The sequence below is a fragment of the Crotalus tigris genome, unplaced genomic scaffold (assembly GCF_016545835.1).
Source record: "Crotalus tigris isolate CLP2741 ecotype Arizona unplaced genomic scaffold, ASM1654583v1 scf7180000020183.615534, whole genome shotgun sequence".
Taxonomy (NCBI): Eukaryota; Metazoa; Chordata; class Lepidosauria; order Squamata; family Viperidae; genus Crotalus; species Crotalus tigris.
Window position 1 is genome coordinate 355114 of NW_024097896.1, and position 25662 is coordinate 380775.

At 36.8% G+C, this 25662-nt stretch overlaps 1 protein-coding gene across 2 annotated transcripts in view; it reads right to left on the minus strand.

Annotated features, from left to right (window-relative positions):
* Positions 1-25662, minus strand: part of SRGAP3 (SLIT-ROBO Rho GTPase activating protein 3) — a 211044-nt gene that overhangs the window by 12737 nt on the left and 172645 nt on the right. Inside the window, exons 11-19 of one of the 2 annotated variants that reach the window (XM_039365764.1) lie at positions 21665-21692; positions 16751-16781; positions 16024-16084; positions 14403-14480; positions 12147-12281; positions 8577-8682; positions 8116-8343; positions 3871-3950; positions 503-683 (exon numbers count right to left, since the gene is read on the minus strand). In XM_039365764.1, the coding sequence (XP_039221698.1) occupies positions 503-683; positions 3871-3950; positions 8116-8343; positions 8577-8682; positions 12147-12281; positions 14403-14480; positions 16024-16084; positions 16751-16781; positions 21665-21692 (928 nt within the window). Of the gene's footprint in view, positions 1-502; positions 684-3870; positions 3951-8115; positions 8344-8576; positions 8683-12146; positions 12282-14402; positions 14481-16023; positions 16085-16750; positions 16782-18518; positions 18622-21664; positions 21693-25662 lie in introns of both variants that reach the window. The other variant, XM_039365763.1, reaches the window with a different exon arrangement.

The following is a 25662-nucleotide window of genomic DNA, read 5'->3' on the forward strand; positions in this document are numbered from 1 at the left end:
GGCCCATTGGGTGGGCATGGCTGTGGTGATCATGGCAGATTGGGTGGGTGTGACCAAGGTGGGCGTGATCACCTCGATGATACTTGTGGGGAGGGACGCCTGTGGGGGCCAGGCAGGGATGGGGGAGATCCTGGGGGTCTCTGGCAGATGGGGTGGTGGGCAAGAGGCTTGTCCTGTGGGATGAGGTGAGGCAAGTCGAGGCAGGGCGGGGATGCCATTGTCACAGGGCAAGGTGAGGCAGGGGCTGGGGCGGCTGCTGCCTGACACCATCGGCCCCTGCACACAGAGGCCAGCGAGTATATGAATGCTGGGATGCATCCAGCCATGTAGAACCTCAGCGAGTTAGCGGGCAGTTGGTTGAAGAGGGACAGTTGCCATCTCCGGATGCATCCCAGCATTCATGCATTCTGACACGCATGCCATAGGTTTGCCACCACTGGTATAGTCTATCTTTTTTACTGAATACAATTACGAACTGTTGTACAGTAAAACTTTTACTTACATGTCTTGTACCACAATATATTGATGTGGTATGAGGCCATCTACGCCATTATGGCGACCTTCCCACCAGTCTTCTGATGCCCGATGGTACAAGAGAAGGGAAGCTCCTTTTTTGAAGGATAACTCACGTGGGGATCGCCCAGTATAGTCAAACTTGGCAATAGCTTCAATCTGTTCCACTTCTATAAAGTTGGGTGAACAGCAGTAGAAGAAAGATCCAATTACAGAAAATTGATTAAAACTTACTACAGTTTGTTTAATGCAATAAGGTATTCCTGGAATACTATGAATGTTTCTTATCTAAAGATATTTCTGTGAAGGATAATTTTGCTATTTTCCCTAGGAAACAGAAAATTGTCAACTTAATATTAAGGTACCATATAGTAACTTAAGTGCAAGAGTGAAAGAAGGAAAGGGTAATAGTTGACAGCTGGGACAAGATTCCCTATATTTTGATAAATGGGAGGGGGGAATCTTAGAGATGCCAGGAAGTATGAAGTTAGCTTAAATCCCTCAAGAGACAAAATTGTGAGTTGACCCCAACTTGGCAGCACATAATTAATCAAATCAATCATTATTTCTGGTGAAATTCTAACAAAACCTGTTTATCGGAGGCAAAAATGGGAGAAGCGTATGTATTCTCTTTCAGACTATCTCTTTTTAAAAGCTATAATCTATTTCCAGCTAAAAGTAGCTTAAAAGTGAAAAATACCCAGGTTTATGAGTTTACCTCTATTGATGCCATTAGACCTAGTCTCCAAAATATATCTCCATAGCCAGAAGAATATCCAATGCTAGCAATAAACAGTTTTGCATACTATGTATTATTATCTTTTTAATAAACTCCTGGCTGTCTGCCATTCAAACCAGAATGCTGAATAACATGAACTTTAATCAGATCCAGTAGAACAATTTTAATGTTCTTATCTACTTAAAGGCAGAAAGCAATTCAGAAACAGATTTCATAAGTTACCATCTTGGTACAGTAATATTGAGAAACAGCCCTCAATCTAGATTAGTTTTGTCTCTACATTTTCTGTTAAAATGCTCTTTAACATCAGCTAGACATAATGGGGATTGTAACCCTGACTGTATGAAGAACAGCATCTGGGAAAGGTTATCTTATACCACATGCCTTTGTGTGCTTCAAATGAAGCAACATTTAATAGTAATATATAGTCTCAAGATGGCTTCCAAAAATAGCCACACAATTTAGATAAAATATCTAAGTCCTCACCAGTACACTGAACCAGATATGTGGAATTAGACTCAGAGGGGTTATATAAATTCTTAAAATAAAACAGCTCTTCCTCTCCATGCTTGTGTTATGGTTAATCATCCAGAAACTCCAATCAAAACTATTAACATAACCATTCAGGCATAAAATTGCCTAAATGGAAGCTTGCTTGCTTCAACTTTTTCAGTCAAGAAAGGCTGTTTGTCATCACCAACACTGAAAAATGAAGGTGGACATCACCCTGCTCCTTTCAAACATTCATCTTTAATTAGATGACTTATCCTTTTCTCCTCTTATGCCCTTAGTTCCAACAAACAATTATGTCAATTTTCTCATAACTTGTACTGGTAAAGTACTGGATTTGGATATTAACATCACTAAAGAGAAAGAATTATTGGAACTAAAAGCCATAAAAACAAATGAAACAGAGGCATGCTAAGTTTAAGTAAAACACAGGGCTCTGTAACAAGGTTCCCTAAATTATAAAATAAGCCAAGATTTGCTTCTAGGCGTATTACTTAACAACAATGTCCAAATCAATGTGTGTGGGGGGATGTAATCAAATAGCTATATTAAGTGTGCAGATACAGAAAAATTGTGTTCTGAAAGTTAGCATACAAAAGTAAATGGACACAAATAAAGATTATATGAAATGAGGGAATAGAACTGTATTCCTCGGGTTTTTGTCATTTAATCTTATATAAAGTTTTCAACTTAAAATAATTTTTATGAGGCAGGAAAAGATGTGCCAAAATGTTTAATTGATACTGGTATATTATTATTTCCCAATCTGTTCAATGATGTGAGGGAGATGACCTAACGCAGCAGCTTTATGTAGATATAAAAAGGAGGAAAGAGAAGGTAGAACCTGAGGCACTCCACAGAGCAAGGATCTAAGGGCTTTATTGCTCCAGCCCTAGCTGGAACCAACCTTGAAGAAAGCAGAACCACCACAAAATGGCACTCTCTGTTCCAACCATCTCAACTGATCAGTGGGTTTGAAGGCCACTGAGAGATCAAGAAGAGCCAGGATAGATTCATCAAACCTATTTCAAAGTTACTACAGATCACTGATAAGTGCAGCCAAAACCAACTCAATGATATAACTCAGTCTGATGTTTGAGTGAAAAAGTTTGGAAAATCTGCATTTTCCAGGACCCTTAAAACTGGAAACCAATTACCTTCTCAACATCCTTTCCTTAAAAAAAGAAGGTTGGAGACTCTAGAACAGATTGTCCTGATCACTTGAATCCAAAGATGCCTCATGAGAGCCAACTCCTCTCTCAAAGAGGCATTTATTACCACATGTACCCACTTGTATGGCCCCCTCTCTTTAAACCATAACTAATTGTGAGGGACATGAATCTAATGTACAGGCATCTCATTCCAACAATATGTCCATGGCTGTCATGGTGGCCATAAAGTCCTGTGCTATCTTCAAGCTTGCCAAGTCTGCTAAAGTCCCCAAGACCATATGTGTGGGGAATGTCATCACCATATTAGTATTATGGACATACCGTAACTCTTATGATAATAACCCTCAATACCTTTATATAATAGTTCAAATAAATCCAGGAAACAAAGGAGTAGATTGCATAATTAGAGTACGTTTGACTGAGAAATCTTAATTGACACACAGTTTCAAAATGCTGTCAGTTATATCTTTCCCTACATTTAAAGATTGTTTTTCATCCTTTTCTTCCTGGGAAACATATTAAAAACTGGAAATATAAGTTGTAGATATCCTTGATAGTCAAGACTTTTTTTCAAAGAACATTTTTCCATTTCCTTTTCTTACCATAAACCTGGAACTACATAAAATAACAATCAAACTGGAGGCGTCACTTTTATGTCAAATAAAAAAACAGAATTTTAACTTATTAAGCAGGCTGTCAGAATAACTTCCATATTACCTTGGAATGTAATTGTGACAGCAGTGAAAAACTCCCATGGGCCTACTTCAATTACACATATTTCAAGGCATTTTATTAGTACCTACTGGCAGTCTCAAACATAGAGAGACATCCTCCCCTGCAAACAGCCCTATGTTAATCTAGGGAAATTAGGTTAGTTATTAAATGCACATTAGCATTTCACCATGTAAACGATCCATGGCTTGTTTCTACACTCACCTTCATCACTGGTGTGTGGCTCTGTGCCATTGTCATGATCTCCTTCATCAATAGTGCCCGGTTCACTGTGTGGGCTGTCACTGGAATCAAAAGTGAAATAAATAAATGCACTGAGGTTTTTAAAATGGGGATAAAAGGGGAAAGAGATGTGAACTCCTTACTAACAAGTAAATGCAGGAAACTACAATTTGCACTGAACAATTTCAGAATTGCAAAACTGGAACATCTCAGACTTTATAAAAAAAATCTTCAATGCTGGTCTGCATACCCATGAGAATGTTTTCATTTAAAAAATATTCAAAAGAATATCTTAGATAAATATGAATCCTACTAGGATTAGTTTGCAATACTATTTTACCTTCAACGAATCTCCTACTACATTTCTACTTCCATTGCATCTGCATTGTTGAATAAATATCCTGCTGTTTACAGCTCCTCCTATCATTCTTTCTCCACATAGTAAGAGGAGCCCACCTGAGCAGTTTTTGTTGTAACAACACTGCAACAATGATGGGTGGCACTACCAGTAGCCAAATATGATGCCATCTTGCCCATTATGCTTCACTTAAGAAAATGACACAAACACTGGCATAGTTGGGTGAATTCTGAAAATGCCAGACAGCCTTAAGCCATTGTTTATGTTGTCATGACTTAACTGCCATGGGGGAGGGGGAAAATGTTTTCAATTTTTTCGCCAAGTGTGGTAAGCCGAATGCCTTGTTGAAAAAAATATACAGTTCTTTCTCAGAAATAAGCACATGCATGAGAGTTGAGTGATGTCTGACAGTAGTGGCACCTGACGGCAGCATCTATACGATGAGAGTTTTGATCATGAAGAAAAGGGCTGTTGCAACATACTCCAGTTCAAAGTGATTGGTAAGAGCTCTTCATTAAACAGTTGTGGATAGTAAAGGACAGGCATCTGTTTACTTGTTCTGCTCCAAGTGAATTAAAGAGCTTCCCTCATCTTGCAGTAGAACTGGGCCTGGTTCCTATGAAATGGGACAACTCATCACGGCTATCTCACTACAGTCATCTAGTAGCAGCCAACTCACGATGGTCAACCCACCATGGCCATCTTGCCATGGGACAATTCCATGTGGGATAACTCAACACAATAAATATTATCTGCCACTGTTTCCACTGACAAAAATGGAAATAATGTCAAGAAAGAGTGGCGGATAGCATTTATCTCATTGAGTTATCCCACATGGAATGGTCCATGGCAAGTTGTCCCATGGCAAGATGACTGTGGCAAGAGGGACATGGTGGGTTAGCCATGGTGAAATGGCAAGTTGGCCATTGCGAGTTGCCCTAGACCCTGGTTTCTATTGTCCTGTATTTTGTGGAGTTATTAAAAAGGGTTCTTTAAAAGTATCAGAGCTAATTCAAATGAAAGTCTAAAATAATTTTGGTGAAACTTGTTTATTCTTTGTTTACATATTTTTGTCTCATGGCAATCTCTCTAATATATTTGTTCAAGGAATCAAAATTAGGATTGAAGGCATAATCCTACAATCTCCCATTATCCAGAACTGAAGTACTAATTATGTAGCAGAAGATTGATTATCGATTAATGGGTTCATGCCAAGAAACTGACTTAGCTATTGCCTGCTAGCCGCATCCCCAGCTTAGCAGGGGGGGAACATCTGTTTTGTGTTTGAGAAGAAATTTTAAGCTGACATAATAGGAAACACAGTCTTTGTGGACTTGTCCCATTTTATATAACAGATCTAATGGAAACAGACTTTCATTGATCTGTTCCTTAGATTTTAGTCTGTCACAGAAGCCCATTAAGAATGCACTGGTGCCTGGAAAGTAGGAGCTAGACAGCATGAGACAAACTGTCATTGCTATCATCACCATCTGCTCCTACTGTTATTTGTTCCCATTCCTGCTAACAATTGTTTTAAGAAAAGGCTGCTTTGTGCTTTTTCACACAAAGTTTTACTACCATTCTAAGTGGCTTCTGTCACCACTTAGGACTGCCCTTCTTCTCAAGAGCAGCCATTTTAAGTTCTCCTTTGTTGCTATAGAAACCAGAAGGGAGAAGTCCAGGGTAGAAGTCGCCTTCTGGAGCAAAGTAATTATAAGTTGCCCCAGATAGTGGGGCAAAGATCTTGTAGACGATTACATGAAAAAGTGCTGGAAACCTATTGAATCTGAAACAATTGGCAGCTATGACTACATGTAAAGTTTCCTTCAAGTCATGATCAATTCCTTATGCTTTCATGGACACATTTACACAGTTTTATTATCAACAACTTGGAAGTCGTGAGGATCTTTCAGAATGAATGGCCATGATTTAGTTTTCTGGTGTCCTGATTAATTAAGATACCAGAAAACTAGAATACAGTGATTCAAACAAAAAGCTCATCACTGCTTGATTGATGTGAGCCATGAAAGCCTATACTAGAATATGAACCATTTCCTCCTTTCCAAATATTTTATTGAGTTTCTGAGATTCCTATATAGTTATACAGAGCAATGTAGAGAGGTAAAATAAGTAATAAAAGGTAAAGGTAAAGGAGTCCCTGTGGATTTTTACTCCAGTAGTCTTTGTTGACTATAGGGGGCAGAGCTCATCTCTGTTTCAATGAGAAGACATTTCCACAATCATGTGGCCAGCATGATGTCACAGAGTGCTGTTACCTTCTCACCAAAGTGGTACCTATTTATCTACTTGCATTTGTATGCTTTCAAACTGCTAGTTTGGCAGGAGCTGGGACAAGGACAGGAGCTCACACCATCGCATGGAGCTCATGTCTCGAACCTGGATTGCTGGCTTTCCAGCTGACAAGCCCAGTGTCTTAACCGCTGAGCTACCGTGCCACCCAAAATAAGGAATATTTGGGGGAAAAAATGGGCATTTAGGCTATGGGTATTGGTCTTAGCTTCATTACAGTTTAAAATATTTCAGTTCTTTTTCAGTTTTTTTCCTCCCTAACATTGTTTCATTCGTATATACTTACCTGGGAGCAAGTCCCACTGAACTCAACTGGGCTTATTTCTGAGTAGACGTATATAGGATCTAATAGTTAGCTTTGGGAGTAATTATCAGTTTAGTGTAATTGCTAAGCCCATCAAGACAATGAAATGCTAAACAAGAGTGAACTGTAAAATAAACAAAATAAATGCTTTTAAGAACCTTCACTGTTTGTTCTAATGCAAGCAATGACTTCATGATCGTACCCAATAATTAAAATCTAACCCATTCCTTGGCAACCTGGTACCTTCTACACATTTTGGACTTCAGCTCCCATGAACTGCAACCAGTAAGAGGTATGGCAGCTGTAATCAACAGACTAAAGAAAGACCTGATCTCACCTAAGGACAACGTATCATATAGCCAGGAAACTATCTTTAAATACTAATTTTTGTTCAAAATAATGTAAAGTTGACGGAAAAGATGGTTAATGGATATAAAATGAAAGAAGGATTATGTTTAATCTGTCTAAACTAGAGTTAGGAAACACATGGCTGACATATTGCCCACAGCAACCCATCTGTGGTGTCCTAAGCCTCACCAAAGTGTGGACACAAGGAGAAAATGTGGTTTCTAGCCTAAAAGGTCTTGTTACCTGTGTCTTAACAAATCTTACTAATGCATCAAAATATGCCTCAAATGAGCAGAATGTGTACTAAAGATTAAAACTCTTGATGGTGTTATACATGAATTTATATATTTGGATCACTGTATTTCTTCTTGCTGGAATCAACACTACAAGTACTAAAAAGCAAATCATTGAAACAGAAAAGGTGACAACTTCTTTAAAAAAAAAGAGAGAACTCTGCATTTGGAAAACAGAAACTAATATCGATTGATTGAGAACGAGGGCAATAGGGAGTTATAGATACAACTCATGCCGTGATTATGGGCTATTAAGAAAGAATTTGGGTTTCCCCTATGGAAAGAAGAATGTTGGATTGAGTGAAACTAGTTCTAAGCAATCTCTATTTATGTTCTTAAAGGACCTAAAAAAAGGCTCTAACCTCCATTGGATTCCTACACTCCAGTAGCCCAACATTATTTGAAATCTTCCTGTGCAACAAAACAAAAATAATTATTCCTTGTACTTCATACATATACAACAATCCATTCCAGTCTGGGCAGAGAAATAACCCTAAATCATCTTACTATTTAAATTAAGAACACCTGAAATAAGTATCCGATATTTTAAAAAGAAGAAATTCCTAATCTTCTTAAGATGCTAAATGCACATATTTCATTCCTAAGTTTCTTACCAGTACTCTTCCCCACCAGTCATGCATTTTTCATAAACAGGTCCTTCCAGTTCCCTGAGGGTAGGGAAGATGGCCTCATGATTGATTATGATGGTTTTGATGACCTCATTGACATGAGCCTGGCAAGACACTGGATCCTGCCCATCTGGAATATGCATCAAAGTTGGTCCGAAGCAGATGGCTAGATTGTAGGGATCCATCATGTTTTCATCACTGTATTGTGACAAGCTGCAAATACAAGTAACCCACAGCTACGACACCAAGTTTCAAGTATTACAAATTATAGGCATTTCCTCCAGCTGGGCAAAAGACAACTATTACAAATAAAGATGGTCAAGTGACACCCCTCCCTTTTGCCCAGAGCTAGGTCTGAGGGAAAAGACACACTGAACGGGAAGAGTATTGACCAAGGAAGGCTATTTCAGCTTCATTTGAAGTAAATAGTTAAAGAAAATGCTCACTGGTTAAGGAAAGCAAAGAGGTATCTCATTACAACGATGACAGCTCGTGGCAAAGTGATAATGATTTGCTGGATCTGGTGCACTCTTTCAGCAGGGTTTTCAATTTCTGTAACATAAAAATGAAACGTGTGTTCAGATTCGACCTCTCATTTATTTATTTATTTATTTGTACATACATCCCCACATTTGTCTAGTGTACCCTGGACTTGAAGAGGTTCACAGAAACAAAAATGATAACAGAACAAGTCAAGGAAAGTTTGTTGACTGAGTTTCTTACAAAGACAAATAACTTGGGAGTCAACTTCACAAAACAATCTGCTATTCTGTGGGACAGGCACTTACTTCTCTTTGCACATCAAGTTGTCCTTTCTTGGACAAGTAGAAAATATTTCAAAAACTATCAAATAAAGATACAGTAATCCAAGAGCAGAACTGAGAAGAGATGTTGTGTACATTCACTACATTATTAAGTGACAAAATTAACATTCGAACCAAGCATACGCTGAACAAAAGAGGTTTGGATCCAAATCCAGCAATTCATCTTCAAAGCAAGCAAACTGACTGGGCAGAGGGTGAGGATGGTGCTACTTCTTCTGTTGCTCACTACAAGTAGTCCTTGATTTACAATTGATCGATTAGTGACCAAAGCTATGACAGACCTCCCCAGGGCTACCTCCGACCTGGATTTGAAGTCACAATGCTCCTCCTGAGGTCATGTGATTGAAATGTAGAAGCTCAGCAACGGCCTGAATGTATGGCCATACGCAGCATCCCAAGTCAGGTGACTGTGATTTATAATGTTTATTTTTTTTTGTCAGAAATTGCCATTTACTTCCAGTTTCAGGCAAAAAACATCCATTGTAGACAATGGATATACTTAACGACTATGATGTTTATTTAACCACTGCTGCAAAAAAAGTCATAAAATCAGATGCAGTCACATGGTGACCTGCTTAATAATCAGCATGACTTATGACTGTAATTCTGAGCTAATTAGGGTCATAAGTCAAAGCTATCTTTACTAGATATAATTTACAGACTAATGTTGCTTCAGAGATTCTTGTTTTTAAAAAAGGAAAGCTAAATATTTATTTATATATTCCAACATACTGTATAAGCATCTGATCTAAGGGAATCACACCTGCTAGATACAAAATAAATTGGTTCGATAATTGTTTACAACCAGCGTTTAGATCTTGAAGTTTTGTTGTATTTTAGAACAGTGTTTCCCAACACTGCAATTTTAAGATGCATGGACTTCACTCCCAGAATTCCTCAGCCAGACTTTTTTTTAAAAAAACAGTGCACTTATCATTTTTTTAAAAAAAATTATTTACTTCTCTGTAAATAAGGTTTTTGGAATAATATGCCATTTCTTCAAGATTTGTGTATAAATTCTCCTAATAAGACTCAAGCAAGACAGGATGCAAGACCTAGATCACTCAGTCACCTATATAGAGAACTTTTAGTTTGTGTGTATAGAATCTTTAGAAGCAGTAAAGGAGCTTTTTTAAAAAATTATTTAATCAGCAGAACTATGAAAATGGTATGCAGCATAGAAATAAATCAACGCATCTGCAATTTTAAAATGTATTTTTGTGGAAGTACCGTGTTTCTCCAAAAATAAGACCCAACCAGAAAATAAGCCCTAGCATGATTTTTCAGGATGCTCATAATATAAGCCCTACACCAAAAATAAGCCCCGGGTTAAGATCGTCAGCCAGATGGATGCATTTAGTACTCTATTTCCCCGAAAATAAGACCTAACTGGAAAATAAGCCCTAATGCGTCATTCGGAGCAAAAATTAATACAAGACCCAGTCTTATTTTCAGGGAAATATGGTAGAACCTTCAAATTTGTAATGAAGGGTGATTTGGTTTTTCTTTCCATCCCAATTTTTGGAATATTTCTTTTTCTTCTTCTTTGTAATATGTATGAATAAATCATAAGTATCTGCATAGGTAAGGAACTTGCAAAAATTCAGAAAGTATGACACGAATTGTAATGAATAAAAGCTGTCTAAGCCTTTAATCACAGCAGGTAGGTTTTCACTGCTGCAAGTGATTGGTGAAATGACTTATGGGACTGCCTTGTAAGACAATGAATACATACTGAAATTTCAGTCGCCTTATTGTTAGCTTTTTGAAGGTATATCTGAAACTGAACTCAATAACAGCTGTCATGTCCTTATATACTGCTTACGTTCAGTGAAGCAGAATGCCACAAATAATTGCTAACTGCAGTAGGATAACAGTTGATCCGTCATCTCTATTTAAATTATTTGTGTGCTTATAAATTTCTTTTGTCTCTCTAATAATTCTGTGGAAATTGCCTGTTGCATCTTTTCAAGAGGCTAATGTTCTCCAGGTTTATTTTACAACATGTCCCTTGTTATTAATGTATTTTTAAATCTAATATTGCTTTCAGGTTTTTTAATTCTGCACTGGATGGAATGCCCAGTTGATCCAACACAATGATGGTGGACATCTTAACCATAGAAAGGAGACCATTACTTCAATACTGCATCACACCACCATCCCCAACCAAAGGGGATGTGTCACCAAGGAACATTGCTGACAAAGTAAATGATGTAGGCAGAGACCAAAAAAATTCAACACCTGTTTAATTATCTTTTAAGTAATGAATGCACTATGCAGTATACAACTGAAGGAATGATTAAGAAGAAGAGTATGCAACCTTAAACCTCATGTGTGACCATTATCATTAAAAAAAATACTGGACAAAAATAGTGCAGGATTAAGATTCAGAAAGTGAGCAAGATAAAAGATAGGTTCCTCTTTAATAAGGATTAATTCCCCAAACTATTACCAATGGAGTGTACAAAATACATTACAAGTAGAAGGATAGTTACATGAGATTATAGATTAGTTTAAGTATGCTTTTTCCTAGAGGCCTTACTGTTCAAAAATCAGAATTTTTTTCTGTATTAAAACAAGTCTAAACAAAACTCTAAATTATTTTAATATGATAAATGTCAAGTTTCATTTTATTTGTAAGCTTGTTTCCACAATATATATGAACAGAACAATCTACAAGGTATTCAGTAATATAAACAAGATATTACAAATATTACTTAAAGCAATATGGAAGAGGACAATGCAATTAAATTGTCCTTGAATATTTATTCATATTGCTGGTACTGCTTACGAGAGTATAGTTTTTATAAATTTTGCACAATTTATTTTTCTACTGAAAGGATATTTTAGCTTCTTGCTTATAACAAAGAAAATAGGAAGAGGAGCTGCATTCTCAACCACACAATACATAATAAAGTACATGGGAATATAGATATGCAAATACCCTGCAATATACATTACATAATATCTTGCCAGGTCATTCAGCTCACATTAGTAATAAAATTGTTTTTTTATCATACTGCACATTACTCTTAGCTATGTTTATAACCACTTTTTATGCAATAAACTATAGAAGCTTGGTTGGCATTTACACAAAGCTATAAATCATGATTTACTTCACATAAGCACCTTTACTACCACATGAAAATAATATGCAAAATTCAAGAAACTGACTTATTATAAATTACTTACTTATAGTAGATATCAAATCCTGAAACCTTTCCTTAGGAAAGAGTGGATTTTCCAGTCCCCGGAAATACAATTTTAAGACCCCAGCAACAGAATTAATATCACGTTCATTTTGATCATCAGCAAGGGGATCTTCACCTGAGATAAAAGATTTATTTATAACATTAGATTCCAGTTCTAGATTATACAGAAGACACAATACATCATAGTAATAAAAAGTTGCTACAAAAAAGGAGAAACTTCCTGACAGTTAGAACAATTAACCAGTGGAACAACCTGCCTCCAGAAGCGGTGAATGCTCCAACACTGGGGGTTTTTAAGAAGAGACTGGACAGCCATTTTTCCAAAATGGTATAGGGTTTTCTGCCTGAGCAGGGGGTTGGACTAGACTCCAAGGTCCCTTCCAACTTTACTACTACTACTACTACTACTACTACTACTACTACTATTATTATTATTATTAAGAGAAGAATGAAGGGTGTCATGATAGCAGCGTTCCAATATCTCAGGGGTTGCCACATAGAAGAGGGAATTAAGCTATTCTCCAAAGCACCTGAAGGTAGGACAAGAAGCAATGGATGGAAACTAACCAAAGAGAGAAGCAACCTAGAACTAAGGAGAAATTTCCTGACAGAACAATTAACCAGTGGAACAACCTGCCTCCAGAAGCTGTGAATGCTCCAACACTGGAAGTTTTTTAAGAAGAGACTGGACAGCCATTTGTCTGAAATGGTATAGGGTTTCCTGCCTGAGCAGGGGGTTGGACTAGATGACCTTCAAGATCCCTTCCAACTTTATTATTATTATTATTCCAACTTTATTATTATTATTATTATTATTATTATTATGAAAACAGCTTCCCTGAATAATTATTGTTGTTGTTCTTGTCATCCCATTATCATCATAATCCTGCCAAACTGTAACGTAGGATAATAATATGTACATGCAAACAAATCATTCTATAGTCTTTCAGGGTAAACAACATTATAGAAAGCACACACAGAAAAAGAAATCAGTATAAATACAGTTAAGAAATGGAAAAAATTCCCACAAGTACCATTTATTATACTTTTCTTCTCCAACCTTGCAAATCATCTGTTTCTTCTGCATCCAAATACCAATGCATACATTATCTTTTCTTCTTCAAAGGTCTCACCCTTTTCTGAGAGGACTCTCAGAACTCATCAACCATGATTTTCTCAATCTTCCTCACTTTTCTTCATGTATTTGCTCTGCAATTCCACCTTCATTCTTTCTCTTTATATGACTTAATCACTTCAGTCTATTTCTCTCGTGCTGGTCGCTCACTCACTCCACATTCATTCAGCACCCATTCATTCTTGGCCTTATGTTTTCTTGTTTCATTATGCAGATAAGTACCCCATTCCACCGCATTCAATATATCCATTTCTTACTTCTATGTGATAAAAGTGGTAGGAATCATGTCCTTCCAACCAAAAGTTCTCCCTTGTCATAGACTTCGTTACCTCCAACATATCCAAACAGTTCCCTATCAACATTTGTAAGTCTTAACATTTCTCCAAAGATTTTTCCATCTTTAATCAACTTTCTATCAAGGTATGCAAATTAATTTATTTTTCTAATGTTTCTACTTTGGTTTTGCTATATTAAACTTCAGAAGCATACTTTTATGACTCATACAAGAAATTTAATATTAATTGCAAGGTATTTGGTTTCTTAGCTAATGAGGCTGCATCATCTGCATGCAAAACTTCACCAGACATTTGTATCTTTTAACATGATTTGTGATGTAATTTTGTGTTTAATTAAGAATGGGCAAAAATCATAAAAGTCTTTGGTTTTATGAAGCAGTATTGCAAAATTGTACCACATCCCAAATGCTATGCTTTAATATAACAATGCTAACTATGTCCCAATGTGCTTTTTCAAAAGGCAACTGGACTTTGTTTTTCCTTGAAGATGTTTTGCTTCTCATCCAAGAAGCTTCTTCAGAACTGAAAAACCTTCTTGGGTAAGAAGTGAAACATCTTCAAGGAAAAACGAAGTCTAGCTACCCTTTGAAAAAGCACCTTTGGAGCAACCATGACCTTGATGACTGAGAATCTACATAGACAATGCTAACTATGGGTTGGAGGAAGATCAAAAGAAACCAATTATGTCTCTGATCACAATGGAGAAGGCAGAGACAGAATTCAGAATGTATATGTATTCTAATAAATAAATGTAAAATAAAACAACAGCAAATCACTTTTTAAGAATGTCCAACTAATTACATACCTCTTTCAAATGAGTTTTTGATATCATTGACTTCAACCTGAGATCCAGGAACTCTAAAAATACCCTGTTGTTGTAAACCTGAAGTGAAAAAAAAAATTTTTTCAAAAGAAAGCCTATTAAATTATTTGGAATCAATTCCCATTTTAAATTTCAATCATTTCAGTTACCTTCACATTTAGGTCTTCCAAATATATATTTTACTTGTAGGATAACAATAACAGTTGGGGGGGGGAGCCATTTTACTACACAAATAAGCTCATTAACCCAAATCTACTTGTAGATCATCTCTTACCATTTTTATATGTGATCTTCTCATATATATCTAGAAATAAGTCACTGAATTCCCTATAATCCTATATATGCAATTTGTTTTGATATGTTCAAGCAGATAAGATAAACTCAGATGGTGAGGAAGGTTTTTTAGACAGTCAAACCTGATTTAGAATTCACTTGCCTTGACAGAAAGAAAACCAGAATGATTCTGCAAAAACTTGCATATAAACAATTGACTATAACCCTGCCCATTTTACCACAGCTTCTGTGCAACCTTTTGTTGATTTAATCCCTATACATGGGGAGAGAGAGAGGAGGATTTATAGTGACAGACAAGAATTTAAGGAAGCCTAATATGGCCTCAAGTAGTGATGGTGAACCTATGACATGAGTGTCACAATGACATATCATATCGTTTTTTGGGTGATATGCCTAAAGGCTGCATGAGAATTTTGTGAACGCTTGTGTAGTCTCCAGATCACCTGGAACTTGTGCAAGAGGATTTTGTTCTCACAGAGCCTTTGGAGGCTCTGAAAAGTGTGCAAGAATGTTCTTGCATGATTTCTGGAAACTCCAGAGGCTGCACAAAGAGCACACCACATTCTCATGCAGCCTCTCAAAAGGGCAGATATTCTCATGGATTTTTGGAGGTTCCAGAGTCACACAAGAATGTGGTGTGTTCTCACACAACCTTTGGAGCTTCCAAAAAGCACAAGAATGGGGTATGCTTTTCTGTTCGTATGTTGCTGGCAAGGCCAAATAAGAGCATTGTCCAAAGTTTCCAGATAGCTGGAGCTGTCTCAGATAAGACAAATTGAAAAGTATTTACGATTATGTATTTCTTTATTAAATTTATATGCCACCAATATCACTATCCAAAGTGACTCTTTGTTACGAATTGTTTCATGAATTGTGACATGTCAGCAGAGTCAAGTTAGGTGTTTTCTGAATTTCTGACACACCGAGCCTACAAGGTTTGTTATTACTGACCTAAAGCCTAGCTCTAGGCTAGTAGCACTATCTAGCTCATACTACAACAAAATTAAAAACTTTCAGTCACCAGCAGCAGAGGGAGAAGAAATAGTTCCCTGGCTTTCAGTCAAAAGTATCCAGACAAATAATTTGGTCAATGAGCACAATTCCATATCCAACTATTTTTCATTCCAAAAATATTTTGTTTTCTGGTTAAGGCAAGCATTTATTAATTAAATATAACAATGGCCAAGCCCCATGTAATTAGTCAAATAAGTTGACATATCATTTTGCATTTTAGTGGAGACACATTCTTGTGCTGAAAACCTTAAAAGAAAATCTTGAGGCCAATGTGGAGGGGAGCAATTCAACTTACCATATAAATTAATATAACGAATGCAACTTTCAACCACAAGTGGAATTGCCTGTCCAGAATCCTTGGGAAAGAAACAGAATTTTTTTTAAAAAAAAAAAGTGAATATATTGATTTGGGTATGTTGATCTGATGAGAACAGCTGTTTCATGAAGCACACTCAAGCAAAATTGCAGGTTGAAAAATGAGCTGTTAGTTCAGTCACGGAGTTAGCAAGAAATTAAAATACGTAAACTTTCAAACAGTAATCTATACATCCTTTATACTGTCCACTGTAAGAAAGTTAATTTAGCAATGTTCCCAAGAAGCTGAATCTTGATTATCAAATTGAGGCATCTGGATCAAAGCTATGAGCCAAACCAGACATTGGCTAAGCTACACTAATGCTTCCATTTAACATACTATGTTGTATATAGTATGTTTAGGTGTGTGTCATGTATGTGTTTCACTTTGAGAGCGGGCAACTAAATTTCATTTTTGATGTGTGATGTGATGTGTTTTTCCACAAAACCCGTTTTAAAGACTTATGCAGAATCTTGTATATTTATCTATGTGTATGAATACGTTTGGGAAAGTTATCCTCTCGTGAACTTTGGCTTTTGTACTTATTCGTTTTTCTCCTCCAAAGAAGGGACCTCTTGAACGAGATATCTTGAACCATAGCAACTTCTTACAATACTGTATATAACACGTATATTTTTCTAGATGGGAGGGGCCCTCTAGTCAGTACCTGATTTCTTGTTCGAGCATTCCTTCTTCCTCTGATAAGCAAATAAAGCAGCAAAGTAGGGGAGAAAAGAAAAGGTTAAGCAAGAGTAAGAACAGTTAGGGTAAGCACATTTTCCAGAGGCTATGAAAGCTCAAATGCAATGGCAGCTTAGAAGGAACTACAGTAGTTCAGGCTCTGTCCAACACCCATAGAACTGCTTGGTATGCAATTACTCTGCTTCGGCAATGGACTCTCAGACTCTTCTTGCCATTATCCCTTTTCCCATATGGAGTTCTTCCTACAGTTCCATTGCCCAGTTCATTTTACATAACTCTCTTGGCAAAATCCGAAATTCTTGTCTTTTTTGTTCAGGGGAATACCTCAGTACGATAGCCGTAGTTTTTTGCTTTGGTATTCTGTATTTCCTAAAATGCTTTTTTCCCCATTTTGTTGGGCTGCCTTGACTTCCTTTCATGTGCCAATGTTTTACCTTTTGGTTTTGATGTTGATTTCAATATTAAAAGTGTTTAATGCTGTAGTTTTGCCTCTTTTACTGTATGGGCTGCAGGCCTGTGATAATTCAATTCTTTAAAAAGAAAACGCTGCAGGTTGTCCAAATTATTTTGAGTACTATTTGCAGCTCCAAGATGTATTCCCAATGTGGCACTTCTGTTGGAGGCCATGACACTGTGGCAAGACTGAGTTATGATAATTAATCATCTGCTTTTTTTACCAGAAAAACTATCCCCCTTCATTTTGCTTGATTCTTTCTGTTCAACTTAGTGGCTTCTGGTTATAAGTAAATGGGTAAGATTGGATCTCTTCCTGAATTGTGCAGTATCGCTGAATTTTAGCAAACCTAAGAAGACAATAAAGCAATTGAGACCAATAGGCTCAGTTGTTTTGAGTATTTTGAGAATTTGGATCCCTATCAGATTTTTTTTCTCATCTCTAATCTCTGAAGTATTGGAAATTAAAAGCATTCTCACTGGCATTATATTTCACTACATTTTTCTAAGCTTGCTAAATGAGGTGACACAGTAAAAATTAGATGAAGGACATTTCAGCAAAGGTTCCTGTGGCACCCTTTTCCCAGCACCAGATGAAGACTTACTTGTTAATGTAGATCTTTAAAACAGTTTATATTTTATGATCGAACACTCTTGTTTCATAGGCAAGTCTTAATTATCATGTTATTTCTTAATCAATTACTGTTGTGGTTTAAATTTTATATTTGCTTTAGGAGTTGCTTAGATAAGCTATGTGAAGAGCAGTTATACAAATTTGGTAAACCCTGAATAAAACACCAGGAACTCATAAAAACGCCACTTTTTATTTTAACTTTGATTTGCAGGAAATACTTTTCTAAGAGAGGAAATCACGCTACATTTAAATTTCAGGATGTCTGTATAAACTTCAAAGAACCAGGTAACTCAGCCTGTAGTGGGAACAAGATATGATAGACTACCAATTAGCCTGCTGGCAGGAACAAAGGATGCTATCCTTACATTTTGTTCCCGAAAAAATCTTTCTTATTACCTCGTCCCTTTACTTTGCAAAAACAAATGTACAGAACTCCAAGAATAAAGTGGGTCCCTTGCTAGCTCAAGTGTGGCACCAGCAGATTTTGCCCTGAGAGAGACAGCATACCAACCATTTTCATGGCGTGATGTGCAGTGCATGGGAAAGGCCTGGTCCGAGGAAAGGAAACAGATCAGTGGTTAGAAGGGGAGAATGCTACCATTACATCCACAGTGTTCACAGACTCTTACTGTTAAACAGCCAATACCTTAATGAATGTTTCCATATTGCCGTTAAAGAGTTTATGTTTATAGACTGAGAGAGGCCTAGGTCTCCTCATTTTCTGTGGTTTAGGGGGAAGACAAGGGGGCCTGAGGAAATGGAACAAAAGAAATCATAAAACATCAGTGTGAATACAATGGCAGGGAAAAGAGCTCTAAGACTGCAAACAGAGACCCGGAGAAGCCTCTGGGAAGGTGAACCATTGCTTCCATGAACCTGGATATCTTTTTCGACAGTATATCATTGAAATACTGAAGACATGAAGAGTTTCTCTGAATCTCAAGGATACAACACCCAGTTTCCTTACTTTGGAGGAAGAGGGTTGGGAAATTGCTTACCTATTACTATTAGCAAAATTCTATTTACAATGTAGTTCATTTTAAGCAGGAAAAAAACAATATTTAAAATAAGCTGGGCAAATCTTCCCTTCCCTGAAAAGATTCTAAACTCTTATACCACCAGGATCCTAGTTTTTTAAATTTTTACACAAACTTCATCTTATCTCCATCCACTATTATCCTTCGCTACAGAGGGCCAACCTAGTGCATTCTAACAAATTAAAATGGTTTCTTTCAATTGCCTCTCCAAATTAAAAAAAAAAAAATCCATGTGCATACAATTAAAATGACTCTTTTTGTATAATTTAAACTGACCAACCACTTCATAATCCTGAATTCTCGTGCATTTAGTTAGAAAAAGAATTTCACATTTGAAGGAAGCTGGTTTCTAAAAGCTATTTTTCTACCATTATTAAAACAGTTCCAAATTTCTTTGCTAATCCTGCACAGTGCAATTAAACAATGAAGCTTTACTGTTATTTAAAAAAAAATATTTCTGGTTCTTTTGCTGCATTGTCAGACCTCACAATCGATTGTTCTTTCTTTTTCTTTATTATTGCAAACTGAGCTAAAAAGAGGAGCTGCATTTATTTGGGAGTTCTGGAGCCATTTGCTTGTATCTCCTTCCTTGGCAGAAAGCATACAGACCTCTCAGTGAGTCTACAAGGCTGGGCCAGAATGACCAGCTTTGAACAGTCCTTCAAGGCATGTGCTGTGCATATTAAGAGAAGGGGAAGCATGACAAACAATAACAAAGAAAATGATCTTACTATCCTCAAATCTTGGATCAAGAGTGAACTTTTATAACTTAAAAAATTGTTCAAAAAGAAACTAAGATTTTAAAGCTAGCATATCCTTTTCTTATAGCACTCTTTCATGTAAAAGAGTACTAGGCAGTCCTAGAGCATACCCAATTTCTTTGGCTAGAAATCACACTGCATTTAAATTTCAGTATGTTCAGATAAATCTCTTTTGATCCAATTTGTGGATCAGAAATTATTATTCCTTCTCTATGTTGATTTTATACCACCTTTAAAGGATATAGTCCTCAAGGCTCCCAAGAAAACACCAAATAAATGCTGGCTTGGTTCTTTGTCCTATTTCTCAGTATCTTCATGTAGCTGGTTGGCTCTGTGTGCTGGCACTCTGTATTTTGCTTAGGGATTAGGCAGACACCTTGACTCAATATTTTGATTTTGTTAGCATAAAACCAGTCAAATTAAGAAATGTATAAAACCACAGTCCAAAACCTGGCTCTGTTTATATCAAGACATAAACTACCAGCATGTTTAGTGTCTGATAGAATATATTCTCCATGAACATTTGGGGCTTCAGTGGAAATGGTCCTGGTGATCAAGTAGGGAAGCAGTGCTTATGAGAAATAACTCATAAAAATTGAAACAAACTGAGATGACCGGGGAGGGGTGTATTTTAATTTTATCCAAATTATTTAGCTTGATCCATTTGGTCTTCTCATCAACACCAGAAGAAGCTAGCTGGAATTGTTTGGCCTTTGTGGAGGATAGAGTTCCAGTTTATGCAAAATGAGCTAGGTAAATTTGAATCCACTTACATTTCAATCCAAATAACCGAGCTACTGGGAGGGTCTCCTGTATGTTTTCTGCATACAGGAAATTAAATACCTTGTATTCATTATAAACTTAAGAATCTGTACTTTATATTTCCTTGCACCTTCTTCCACCATATATCTGGTAACTATTATCCTCTCTCTCTTTTCTATCTTTCAATGAGAAAATTTAGAATTAGTTCACCTGCCAGGTTTAGTCAAACTGCTTTTCTGTACACAAATGATTACTTCTTTATGTCCACGCATTATGTGGATCAAAGAAATTTGGAAATCTTTCCTTTAGCTGAAAATATAAATGATCATTTGAGCTAATGATTCCCCATTATTGGTGTATTTGCATGAGAATGTGAGCTAATCAATCCCTAATTTAGAAGTGGGTATTACTAGGCAGCCATGAATGCGTAAATCAGCTATGGGTAGCTTACCTTCTATGAAACCCATTCAGTTTTTCCATAACTGCTTTTTTATCACTACAGCCAACTGCTTCTAAATTACCTTTTACTTCTTAACTGAATCATATGTTGCTCTCCTTCCAATTTCTAAGAGCAGCTCACTTTTGTCAATGTCCTTTGTCAATGGTGCTTTTTTTCCTAACCCCCCCCCCCAGCACTCTCCTTTCTTATGGGAATTCAAAATTTATTCTTATTCCTAATGCCTATTTTTCACCCTCTTTATTATAGAGAAAAGAATGATTCAGAAACCATCATATATCATGATCTGGAAATTAATCCCATATCTGGGGATTTATTTTTAAAATTCATATATTAAATGTATTTACATGGTCTCTCAGCTCATTCACTGTAATTTGTCCCTGAGCATATATTAACTAGCAAAGGAAAGAGCCCCAGTTTGGCTAAAGATCCTGGTCACTGTTATAAGCAGCTGAGCAAACTCTGATACATCCAAGAAGCTTCTGCAGTACTCTCTGCTGACAGAGCCTTATGTGATTTCAGAGCGAGTCAGCTGGAAATTGCCACTGCAGCAAGAGGCTTTTTGTTAACCTTCTAATTAATATATCTGAGTAATGGAGTCAGAAGTAAGCCACTCATGCAGGGAGAGAGCTGCCATTTTTCCCCCCTACAGCTCATGCTTGGAAGATTTTTTATAAATTTGAAGCAAATGAATTTTAAATAGTTTAGTCCTTCTTATAGAAGGAGTACCAACCAATCACCAGAATAAAATACAAAAACAAAGAGTTCCACTTACCTAGTTGTTCCACATTCAGCTCTTTCACCTGAAGAAGGGAGGAAAGAAATAGTATGTTAATTGCAGCCTTGTTATTTATTTATATATGTTAAGACTATTTTATTGGGGGAGGGAAATCAGTATAATGCTGTAGCCTGGTGTTCCTGAAACTTGGCAATTTTAAAGTGTGTGGACTTCAACTCTCAGGATTTCCCAACCAGCAGAGGAAAGCCACAAATTTTAAAGTTGCCAAGTTTGAAAACAAAACAAAAACAAAACTGCCAGAGCCCATAGAATCTTGATTTAAAGGCAACTGAAAAGATATCTTTCAATCAGCAATTTGCAGGATAAACACTATACCTAGATCAGATTTTTGAAGTTCTTTTTTTTTTTAAATCAATGATATTTTAACTCTTATATTTTCATTGCCTCGTTTTAATTGCTAATGGTCTCTTCAACTATTTTTTATTCTTCTTATATACTATTGTAATATCTTTCAGAAGGAAGAGTGCTACCATCATTATCATCAACAAATGCTCCAAACAGTTTAAGAAATTTAAGAGCCTTGTAAGTCCCGCTCCCAATAGTTGTTGTAGTGCTCTGCAAAGGCAAAAAACATCACAATACATCATGTGACACGACTGAGTTTGACACCCATGATGTAGGAGAAGAGTAGGTTGAAGTGGAAGGCAGAATTAAATAAGTCATCAGTTTGAAGTCATTGTGTTGCCACAGAGACCCAAGTCCAGCCCCCTATGAATTCCACTGATTTTTATCTGGTGCTAATTTAACTTTGACTGTTAGTTGACTAGATTCTAGTGTATATCTATCAATAATAAATTCTTCTGTGCTTTGAAATCAATGAATGCTCCTTGTTATTTGTGCCTGAAAATCTGTATGCTTTAAGAAATAATTACCTCATTATTACCTAATATTGAAGAAGAGATGAATGGAAGCCAAGTGCTTTTGCCAAAGGATAACATAAGGACAACTCAAAAACTAAAAGTGATTAGAAGTAGACTCCTTATCTTTAATATGAGGCTAGATTAACTTACTTCAGGAATTAATACTCATTCTTTGAGGTTTAAAAACAATGTCCAGAGGCTATTTAGGCAACAGAGCACAACCTCTTGCTGAATTCAGGAATGCACAATAAAACATCCATAGTTGGTGGCTGTCTAGCCTTTGTTTCAGTAGAAGTGAGACTTTACTACTTTATAGGAAAGTAGTCCCCCAGGGAATCTGCTTTTCCCATTAGAAGTTTCTTCCTATCTGGAACCTGCCTTCATGTAATCAGAGCAAAGGAAAAATCAACCAGCGCACACAGTGTATTTAAAAATGATAAAAAATAGTAGTTTTGCTTTATGTGATTCAAGAATAGATAAAGACTGTGTGTTTGAGAAGTAAAAAAGTAATTAATTCTATAGAGAAAGACAATGACAAACTTGGATCATGATGGGTAAGGCCATTTCAATGACCTTTGTTTTGTAACAACAAAGATCATAATAGTTAAAGCAATGATGCCCATCTATTAGAAATGCACATATTTAGGAAAGGTAATGCAAGAGAAGTAATGTATTAAGAAAAATTGTTATGCTTTGCAAGATTGAAAAAACATAGAAAAGGGGGAAGACAACAGATAATATGGACAAATGGGATCAAATATATTACTTGGAAAAGTTATTACTGGGATGGGTTAAAATAGTGACCATTTGTTCATCAGGACCTATATCATCAGTAGCTAACTATTCTTAGGCCCTATATTCTGGGATGTTATATTGGAGAACAAGTCATGATGCTGCTTCCAATACAGGTAGTCAACTTATGACTACAACTGAGCTCAAAATTTTCATTGCTAAGGAAGACAGTTGTGAACTGAGTTGCACCCCATTTGAAGACCTTTTTGCCACAGTTGCTAAGTGAACCACTACAGCTGTTAAGTGAATCTGGCTTTCCCCATTGACTCTGCTTGTCAGACGCCAGCTGGGAAGGTGATCACTTGACCCTGGAACACTGCAACTGATATATATATACATGCCAGTTATGAATTTTGATCATGGGACCATGGGGGTGCTACAATGGTCATAAGTGTGAAAACCTGTCACAAGTCACTTTTTCAAGGCTCTTGTAACTTCAAACAGTTGCAAATGGTTGCAACTCAAGGTTGTATTTAGAGAGCGCTATTATATCTTCAGCAAGCTGCTCCTGCAGGACTGAATTTTCAGATTACTGTTGTTTTGGCTGTGTGAACTAATTTACATGAATCCTTCTTAAAGCACGATGATCAGAACCAGACAGGGAACTGAATGAATTTCCAACCAATGAACAGAGTGAAATGATTATGCCCCTGATCTTGAAGCAATTGTTCTAAATTAGTTCTAAATTAATATTAAAGCTACATTCCATTCCTAAATTAAATTCAACTAGAGAGTCACTATACTGTAACTTTTTATGTTCCCTTTCAGGCATGTTACTGCCAAGCAAACCATCTTCCTCCTTATACCTTTATATTTAATATAAATTTAATATGGTTCTAGATGAAGAACTGTTGTGAATCCCTACTAAATTTCATTTTGTATTCTCTTTTCTCTACTTTTTAATCTATCAGCAACATTCTGAATTTCTTTCTGTCTTCTAAGAGGTTAGCATCTGTGTCAACTGCAATTTAATAAATATTCATCCATCTTCCCTTCCAAATCTTTACTAAAATGTTGAGCACAGGTTTATTCTCAGCAAGATTCCTTCAAAACCTCTCCATAGGGAACATTTAATGAATAGATGGATACAATTCATCAGTGACTATGGACTTGCTTGGTATACATGGGTATTATGCGTCTCAATTCCTGGTAAATAGATGGGGAAGAAATGGAGATAGTGACAGATTTTATCTTCCTGGGCTCCAAGATCACCTCAGATGGGGATTGCAGCCAAGAAATTAAAAGATGCTTGCTCCTGGGGAGGAAAGCTATGGCAAATCTAGACAGCATACTAAAAAGCAGAGACATCACCCTGCCAACAAAAGTGCGTATAGTCCAGGCCATGGTTTTCCAGTTGCAATGTATGGCTGTGAAAGTTGGACCATAAGAAAGGCTGAGCGCAAAAGAATTGAGGCCTTTGAACTATGGTGCTGGAGAAGACTCCTGCGAGTCCCCTGGACTGCAAGGCGATCAAACCGGTCAGTCCTAGAGGAAATCAACCCTGACTGCTCTTTAGAAGGCCAGATCCTGAAGTTGAAACTCAAGTACTTTGGCCACCTAATGAGAAGGAAGGACTCACTAAGAGCCTAATGTTGGGAAAGATTGAGGGTAATAGAAGAAGGGGATGACAGAGAATGAGGTGGCTGGATGGAGTCACTGAAGCAGTAGGCGTGAGCTTAAATGGACTCCAGAATATGGTAGAGGACAGGAAGACCTGGAGGAATGTTATCCATGGGGTTGTGATGGGTCGGACACGACTTCACAACTAACAACAACAACATAGTTGCAGTAAATACATCAGTATTCAAAACATAAATCTGGCACAGATTCCATTCTGGCTGAAATCAGTCAGAAATTTCTGTCCCAAATACTGTAGATCTTGTTTTGCACCTATTTCTCTATTAACTTTTCTGTTCCTGTTATTGCAAACAAACTTGGAGTTTATAATCAGGCTACACAATATATGACTATACCTGGAGTAATAATATAATCAAAATATTATTAAATTGATATTGTAATTGTGGTACATAGATAGTCCTCAATTTATAATTGTTTATTTAACAAAAGTTCAAAGTTACAATGTGCCCATGAAGCACAACTTATGACTCTCCCTCAAAGTTAGTGCCCTCATACCACCCACACAGTCATGTAATCACAATTTGAGAGCTAGGCAACCAGCTCACATTTATGACACTTGCAGCATCTTAAGATTACAAGATCATGATTTGCATCCTTCCCACTTGATTTCAGACAAGCAAAGTCAATGGAGGAATCTGGATTCGCTTTATGATTGCCTGATTTATTAATGTAACAAATGGTTAT